General features: G+C 44.3%; 1 protein-coding gene across 1 annotated transcript; it reads left to right on the top strand.

Annotated features, from left to right (window-relative positions):
* Window positions 1-2409: 2409 nt before the first annotated feature.
* lpar4 (lysophosphatidic acid receptor 4) lies at window positions 2410-8960 on the top strand. The gene is made up of 3 exons (XM_072396127.1): window positions 2410-2654; window positions 6991-7774; window positions 7905-8960. The coding sequence occupies exons 2-3, from the start codon at window positions 7199-7201 to the stop codon at window positions 8391-8393; spliced, it is 1065 nt and encodes a 354-aa protein (XP_072252228.1). The 5' UTR covers window positions 2410-2654; window positions 6991-7198; the 3' UTR covers window positions 8394-8960.
* The last annotated feature ends 72 nt before the right edge of the window (window positions 8961-9032 follow it).

Here is a 9032-nt window from a genome sequence, read left to right as displayed (position 1 = left end):
GAGAAAATCATGTTCACTTATGGCCTCTTCTATGCATGATATGCTTTAACCTGTATTCGTGGATGGCACAGTGAACTGTGTCCTGAGCCCATGCAGGGATTTCCATGACAGAATCATGTCTGTTTTTAATGCACTTGCTGCCTGAAGATCATCAGCATTTTCTCCAGTCTCCAGATTTTCGGGATCTGTACCGTAGATGATGAATTATCTAAAGTCTTTCTCATTATTCTAAAATTGCTCCACAATTTAATGACAGATTTTTTTGCAGATTGCTGAACTTCTGCCCATCTTTAGTTCAAAGAGACACTGCCCCCATAAGGTGCTCTTTTTTTTTTACCTAATCATGTTACTGACCCCTTGCCAGTTGACATACTCAGTTCCTCTTGCTGTTCTTTTTAGTATCACTTGGTTTTTGTTTTGTTGCTCCTGTGGCAACATTTTTAAGACATGTTGCTGTTTTAAATTCAAAATGAAGTATTGTAGTAAATTTCTCACTTTCAACATTTAATATATTTTCTATGCTCTATTCTGGTATTCACATGGCATCCTAAGATTTTCTGATTTGGGGTAATATAATCTGGCTGCGACTTTCTTGCTTAATTAACTATTTGTTGTGTTTTGACTCAATAACCCATTAGTGATGCAACATCTGAGCAGGACTGCGCTGCTGTTAGAGGATGTCTCAGATATTAATGGGTGAAAGAATATGAAAGTTATCAGAGAACAGTGTGATGACCCTCTTGCTTTTGCAAGGCCTGCTTTGAGTGACTGTCTATTGTTCTCGCAGATCCCTGGTAGGTAGGGGGGAGCACCTCACTGTTCCCCAAGAGTATTTAAAACCTGCTTCTCACAAGCCTGCGCTGAGTCCTGACTTCTAGCATTATGCTTTTTGCTGGTTTGGCTCTAGAATCATACAGCTATTACTCTGGAGTCTGTAAAAAAGGTACCAACTATGACTCTGACACACTGATAATACTGACTAACACACCTCATGACCTTAAGTAAGCTCTTATTTTAATCTCTTATTTTCAGTCACAAATCTGTGGTTTTCCATTAAAAATGTCTCTCTCAAATTTATGGGTTGGATTTGTCATGGCCTTTGTGCCTGGTCACAGTGGAAACAATGCATTATATTGTTGTGTACTTCCACTGACAGGGATGGGAAAAAAGACTGAATTCAATCAGTTCCCTTGACTTTTTGCACAGCATGCTGGGATGTAAACTGAATTTAGTCGGCTGCTGTTCTTTTCTCAAATAAAAGTTCTTAAATCAAAGTAAAAATATGTTGTTAAAATTACTCTATTTACAAAAGTATTACTATTGTATTAAGATTGCATTCTTTGATTTGATTAGATTTGCAAGCAGACTTTTAATGCACCAGAATGAAAATGCTAAGTATCATCTGTCCAGAAGACCTGCAACAGATGGTCTGGAGCTCTGATGTCAACATCATGGCGTCAGTGTGGAAATACATGAAGTGACAGAAGTTTCTGAAACAGACTACAGTAGGCTGCTGTGGAAAAGTCCTGAGACACCATTAGTCAGACATAACTTTTTCCCCTCATTTTGTGGTGGCAAAGCAGGAAAAAGATCCAGTGATTGACTGAAATATGTGCAAATGTAAATACAGTATATAGAGCAATTCTAACTAACTTTGCAGTTTTTCAATTGGTATGATCGCCTTTATTCTTCTACACAGTCTGAGCCCTCTTAGACAAGCTTTATGTAATTTCTTTAAGTAGTCTTCAGGAATAGTTCTCCAGGCTTCTTGAAGGACATCCCAAAGCTGTTCTTTGGATGTTGGCTGCCTTTTGTTCCGTTTTCTGTCAGATGATCCCACACTGCTTCAATAATGTTGAGGTCCGGGCTCTGGGGAAGATTCATCCCTCTATAATCATGCCGGGATATCTAATAAGATTTTATGTTTAAGTTTGTGGCTATTAGCTCCTTGGAAATCCCTCTGTTGGTGCGAAATTGCTATTTTTGAACTCAAACTGTGTAATCTTTATATTTTTCATAAATGTGACCAACAAAATGACACATATTATGAGGCTTTGAAACCGGCTGCCAATAACCAAGGGCCTAAAGATACAATTTAGGATTTTCTCTTAGCAAATGTGTCTTTTTCTGTGTAAGCACAACACTGGTTCATCCCTTGAGTTAGGAGTCCTTTTCTATGCTTGACCACTTTACAAGAAAGTCTGGCAGCTTGGAAGCAAATTGTAAAATAGTGGCTACAAGATTTTTGCGCAGTATTATGTCCACAGAACAACTGTTCTGTATATAACCCCCTCCTCCTCCTCCTCCCCCCGACTGCCCAGCCGAGGTGCTATTGTCTCGTTTCCTGTGACCGCGCGAGCGCTCTCCGCACGTGCTCGCGCGCCAAGCACAGGCGCTGTGGCTGTGGACCATGATGCAGTCGGACGGACGCTGCGACTCGTTAGAGTTTAAGAGTTAACGAGAGAACTCACACCCGCGGGATTTGTTAACGGTTTATAAGCGGTTCCGCGCGCTTCTCGCCTCAGTTTAGCTCGCCGGCAGCGAAACATTCGAGTGAAAGTAGTGTGGAGTTTCTCCTTTGACAGCTGCACCGCTGCATGGCTGATAAACATCAGTGACCGGGAGGTGAGCTGTCACCATCCGCTCCGCTGCCTGTGAGTGTGACGGCTTTGTCTTCAGACAATAACAGTTTGTCTTCTTCGCTGGTAAAAACGCGTTTTGTTTCCACTTGCAGGGAATGTTTGGCTGGCTGCTTTCCTCACTTAAGAACACGCGAGCGACTGATGGATGGATTTGGCACAACTGTCTGTATGCATGCATCTTTTGTTAACTGTGTTATGACTGAAAATGTTTTATTGATGGTTATTTAACTGCTTTCTTATTTAACTGATTCGTTTGATGCTTTTAATGCCATAAAATACTTTTTTTTGTTTGTTAGCATTTTCCCAGATGTGTAATCTTTGACTGCTGAGTTCTGTCTGAGCAACAGTCCAAATAATTCAAATGAACAACCACGGACAAATACAAATAATTGCGTCACCATTTATACTCTAATATTAGTTAAGAAGAGATTATTAAGAAGTCCGCGGTGGACTTAGCCTTCGTGCATTGGTGGTATTCGTGGTGTGGGATGTTCCTACAGTTTGAACAGTGACTCTATAAGCTGAAAGCATGAAGATGTCCTCTCTAACCGAACACTCTGGCCTCCCTGCTGTCTCTCCCCTAGCATGTGAGAGAAAAGAACAGCTGGGTGAGAGCTGAGCCTGAACTGGATCACTTCATATCAGCGGGTCCAGGGGCCTCTTTCTGTCACTGCAGCTGCGGGGGGAACCCCTGTAACTGTGCAGCTGTCCACGACACCAACATAAAATCCACACATGCACACACTGAGAACTGAAGCCCTTTGGCAGGACTTCTATTAAACCACAAGACACCTAACTTTGCTCCACATCCACTGCTCCACAGTACAGCGTTCTGTACTCTGAGCTCCCTGCAGAAACATCAGCGGCAGAATACGAGGCTGGTGCTGTCGAGAGGTCCTGGGTCTGAGCCACAGTACACAGAACCCTGTGTGCGCACTGGCACATGTAAATGTTTTCCTGTGTGGGGACAAATTCAAATGTGTGTTTGGTCCAGTTGGGTACAGTCGGGGCATTGTGAGGGCTGGTCCGGGCTTTCTGGGAGGCGTGTGAAAATGCAGTAAAGATGTCACCCTGCAGCTGGCACGGAGCGGGGCTGATGGACTGCGAGCTTACGCTCACAGCGTTGCCTTTGTGTGTGTGTGTTGGAGTGTGTGCTGAGAGTGAATCTAATCCAGACACCCGCTGGGTATCTGCAGACCATGCCAGAGAAGCAGACCACCTCACTTCTGGTTTAAGTCCAGTTTAGCTCATTAAATCGCTGCTGCAGTTTAGAATCGCTCTCCCTTTATGGAGGACTGGAGAAATCAACACACCAACAGTATTCACCTTGACATTTCTCTTAAGATGCATCATTTGTTCAGTTTTGGTGGCAAGACATCAGCAGAGTGTGTTTTCCTCACACACCTCTGTCCCGAGCTGCAGCAGACATTGTCCAGCTGTTTCTGCATGCTGTGTGGCACTATTATGCTGAAAAAGATGTGTCAAAGCGGGGAACTTTCCCCTTGGAGAGGAATACAGATGCTCAGTGGATCCGTTTGACACTGTTATTTTACCTGGGGGGGCGTGTGTTTGTGATTCAGCTTTTGCTTTTTGGCAAAAACTAGTTTGTGTTTTTACTGCAGATGCAGCAACGAAATGAGTGGCTCTTAAACTGAAACTGAAGTTGGTCGGAGTTACTTTATGCCCCCGAAATTTGCATTCAGTGTTTGTTCACATAAAAATTCTGAATATTTCTTTCAAATAAGTTAATAAGTGTGTTTAAAGTACCTGTGTCCCGGTTATGAGTTGCTGCCTTCAGACACCTGGATAATGTCTTATCCTGGTACTAAAAACCAAAGCTCCTGAAACTTGGATACTGTGTCTTATCAACACCTGGAACATTCTCAGTTTGGCCATGTGATAGTAAAAAAAACAAGATGCCTCTATACACACATGATCAGAGGGGCGTTTTTCGAAGTGACATGAGTGGCATTGCAGAGTTTGTTGAGCCTGAAGTCAGAGTCTTTTAACCCGGCTAGATCGCCACGGTAACTCATCACATAACCTGTTCTGAACCATGTTCGGACTTCGGAGCAATGTGTGCATTTTGTCATGTATTGATTGCATGAAGCAGATCCTTTTATCCAAAGCAACCTACAGGTGAGGAACACACTGGGGGCTGCTGCAGGGTTTTCATGCACCATGTCCACAAATATTCAACAAGCAGACAGGAGAAAAAAGAAAATATTAAAGTATTTCATCTATGCTGATACCTGACATTAGAACCTAATTGAAGGCACTCGACATCTTTTCAGGATTTCATCTGTTAAACAGTTGACAGCCTTCACTGAAGATCAGCTGAGAGAATAAGCTTCATATGCACCCTGTTTGGCTGCACATATTCTGCCAGAGAAGCAGTTACAGCGAAACAAAGCTGTGCGTCACACAAAGTCTGTTTTATACCGCTGATATTGGCTCTAAGAGAGATGAGGAAACTGGTTTGTTATGGTGCAGTGTCGGCGCTAAGTGCACTTCTTGAGTTTGAAGTTAAATGTTTAAGAGCTTGATGTGCTGCTAGACATAAACTCCTTGGAAAAACTAACAATTTTTCTCGTGGCACTCCTCTGGTCTTGATTGCAGGAACATTGTTTCTTTTTGCTTTGCACGCCTCTCCGTGCACAGAACCTGCTCTTCTTATAGAGAAAGTGTCAGATGATTGGTGCATTTTGAGCAGATGAAGAGTCAAATGACGCCCGAAGCACCGCTTCTTATGTTAGCGCACACAGAACCTGAAGAAGAAAGCCTTGGTTAACAATCATAGGTTGTGATAGTTGCCGCGTTTGATTTGGATTTCAGGTTTTGTGGAGTCAGCTAACAGAGAAAGCCTTGCTGTGTTGAACTTGCTTTGTAGTATTCCCCTCAGGAACCTTCGTACTTCAATGACCATGTAAACCGGGGCACAAACCAGCAGGTTTCTTATGCTCTATGTAAACACTGCGGCCTGAGTGTGACAGAAACCAGGAAGTCTCGAAATAGAGATACTGACATGGGTGTACCCACACTCCAGGACTCGTTTCAAACGTGAGAAAAGTGCACATTTTATGAACTGACTCACCGGTGATCATTATTCTATCAGAAAAAATGTGCAGTTCACAATGGACGCAATAACTGTTTGGGCAGCACGATACAAAAATGAAGTGCATGGTGAATATCGTGTATTCGTAACGCGCAGGACACTGGCACAGAGATAAGACGCTCTACAATATCAACACATTCCTCAGAGTCTCGTTCTCTGACATCACACGTTCAAACATTGCCTCGACTAAACAGCCAGAAAATACAATGTCTGCCACAATGTTGCGTCACTATGATTGTTAATGTAATAAAACAAAGCCATTGTATCTGTGCAGAAGTGCTCAGCACGGCGTTTCCTTCATACTGAGCCGGTGCCCAGTGGCAGATTCTTTTCTGTGCATCCATGGCTGAAACTTGATTTCACGTTGACCTCTTTTAACCCTGAATCAAAAAGGTCTTCTCCCTTTTACAGTCAGTCGACAGCTCTGGCAGCAGCCCCAGTGCTGCGCGCCAAGGGAATAGTTGAGCTGAGAGATTATATGTGAACAATCGCTTAGAAATACGTGCACAGAAATGAGCTTGGGACCTGCCCGATGACCTCTGGCATACGCTCCAGCCCCCCCGACCCGACCGATGAGCTCGAATGCTATTGTTGTTTTAGGTGAAGTTTAGATTTAAAAAAAAAAAAGGAAACGTGCATCTTGTTATATGCTTTGTTGTGCATTATATTCCTAAGAAAAAAAAATAAAACAGATGTTTCTCTGAACCGCCTTTAGCTCTGATTCCGGCACGCATTCGCTGTGGCATCGTTTCTATAAGCTTCTGCACTGTCACAACATTTATTTCCGTCCAGAGCTGCATTGATTTTTTTGCCAAGATCTTGTAGTGATGATTGGAGAGTCGGACCTCTGCACAAAGTCTTCTCCAGCACACCGCAAAGGTTCTCAGTGGCGTTAACCCGGACCAGTCAAGAGTTACTCAAGTAGATCCGTGACACATTTGCCTAAACAGATCATTTTTGGAGGTTGCTTTTGAATCCTTCTTTCTTGGCCCTCATGGTTGTTTCCACAGAATTGTACAGTTTTGCTGTTTAAAATACACGTGTGAGTAACACGCAATAAATTCTGCCTGCTGTATGATTTAGTTTTCACATTTATCGCACTCGGTCTGTGCTCTGTTTTACAGTTGATAACACCAGGCTTTGTCTTTTTGGAGACCTGAAAGGGTTTGTTTCTTGGCCGGCAATTTTTATAGCGCGGAAGTGACTGAGTGCTTTTTCCTTTTCTCTCCACAGGAGGAGTGGCCAGCTGTGCAGCCGTGCATCCTGACTGTGCCTGTCTTCATTTGTGTGTCTGAGGGTCCACGATGACTTAGAGGGGGCTTGACTGGAGGGCCCCCGGCTGATCCCTCAGATCCCCAGAAATCCTCTCTGACTCCCCATTTCCTGACGGCTTTTATGTAACCTTTTTTGAGGAGACCCCCTCCCTGTCTGAGCTGCCACCATGGCCAGCCTGGTGATCAACGAAACTGGAATGGAGGACTGTGGAATCGACGACTCCTTCAAGTACGACTTGTACTCTGCGGTTTACAGCGTGGTCTTTATCTTAGGTCTGATAACCAACTGTGCAGCCCTCTTTGTATTCTGCTTCCGGATGAAGATGCGTAACGAGACCACAATGTTTATGACTAATTTAGCATTTTCTGATTTAGTGTTTGTTTTTACGCTGCCGTTCAAAGTCTTCTACAATGTGAACCGCAACTGGCCTTTTGGAGATGGATTGTGTAAGATTTCAGGAACGGCCTTCATCACCAACATCTATGGCAGCATGCTCTTCCTCACCTGCATCAGTGTGGACCGCTTCCTGGCGATAGTTTACCCCTTCCGCTCACGCTCCATCCGCACGCGCCGGAATGCGGCGCTGATGTGTGTGGCCGTGTGGCTCACCATCGTGGGCGGAGGGATATCGGTGACCTTCTTTTCCACCATCAACAGCAAACACAGGGCCACCACGTGCTTCGAGGGCTTCTCCAAGAGCACCTGGAAGACCTACCTGTCCAAAATCACCATCTTCATTGAGGTAAACGGGTATGCGCCGATAGTCGTACATTGATATGTGCTCTTTTTGTGTATTTGTTTATTAAGATTCACAAATACAGAACAATACGATTTTATTGTTATGTCATGGTTTTGTTATTATTTCCCCCCAGATTGTGGGTTTCCTCTTCCCCCTTTTGGCCAACTTGGTATGTTCCTCGCTGGTTCTGCGGACACTCCGTCGCCCGGGGACTGTCGGTCATGGCTGTGACAGCAAGAGGCGCGTTCTGCGGATGATTGTGGTCCATCTAGGCATCTTCATCATCTGCTTTGTCCCTTATAACTCTATCCTCTTTGTGTATGCCTTGGTGCGAACCCAGGCCCTGGCTAATTGCACTGTGGAACGCTTTGCCCGGACACTTTACCCCATCACCCTGTGCCTTGCCAGTCTCAACTGCTGCCTGGATCCCGTAGTCTACTACTTCACCTCTGAGAGCTTTCAGAGGAGCCTGACCATGGGAGGCAGAGGGACCGTCTCTCGTCCTGAGAGTATCCCCCGCAGCGACACTGAGAACCTGGACAAGGCAAACACTCACCCCACAGACACACATACTCCAGCCAGCAATGGAAAAGATACAGTGATTACTGACACTCAGCTCTGACTCAGTACGAAGGAGACAATGGAAAGAAAGACAGGGTGGGTTTGACAGGATCCCTCAACTTGAATATTGAAGCAGTCAGCTGTGTGATCCTGGAAGTGGCAAACAAATAGCTCACCAGATTAGTTAAAACCTGGGGTAAGTCCTGAAATATGGCCTGGGCTTTACGGATTAATCTACCACTGGAGAACAGAGGAATGTATCTGGGTTTATTATGAGAGAGCACTGTAGGGACCACAGACTCAGTCACACTAGAACTACTGTAATCCAGAGACACAAAGGGACTCAAAGAGAGCCTCCAGCACATCATCACTCAGGCGTACCATACAGACACTTACAAATGCACTGGATTGTGCATAAAATGGAGATTCCTGTCCACCCTATTGACACACAAGTCCATACGTTTTGATATTCTAAAGTTTAAGCTTTCACAGTTACATTATGTAATGTAAGATCTTCATGTAATGACACTCTTTGGTATGTTGAGATCTGCTGTTACTACTGTGAAGTGTTGACAGTGTTGTGCTGATCTGCTGAGTTTGAGGACACTAAATGTCTGTTTTGAATTTCTTTTCTGGCTGCATTTGTTATTTCTCTCGTGCGTCCTTGTGCCCATTCTCTCGGTCGAGCCTCCTGTCAGCT

Source organism: Leuresthes tenuis, unplaced genomic scaffold (genome assembly GCF_036924035.1).
Source record: "Leuresthes tenuis unplaced genomic scaffold, fLeuTen1.0.hap1 SCAF_11, whole genome shotgun sequence".
NCBI classification, from domain to species: Eukaryota; Metazoa; Chordata; class Actinopteri; order Atheriniformes; family Atherinopsidae; genus Leuresthes; species Leuresthes tenuis.
Note: the sequence above shows the minus strand (reverse complement) of the source record. Positions and strands in the feature narration are given on the sequence as shown.

Bases quoted from the DNA above. Each gene is read 5' to 3' on its own strand.
- lpar4 (XM_072396127.1), top strand. From the start codon at position 7,199: ATGGCCAGCCTGGTGATCAACGAAACTGGAATGGAGGACTGTGGAATC. The intron at 7,775-7,904 runs GTAAACGGGTAT...ATTTCCCCCCAG, and splicing joins AAATCACCATCTTCATTGAG to ATTGTGGGTTTCCTCTTCCC.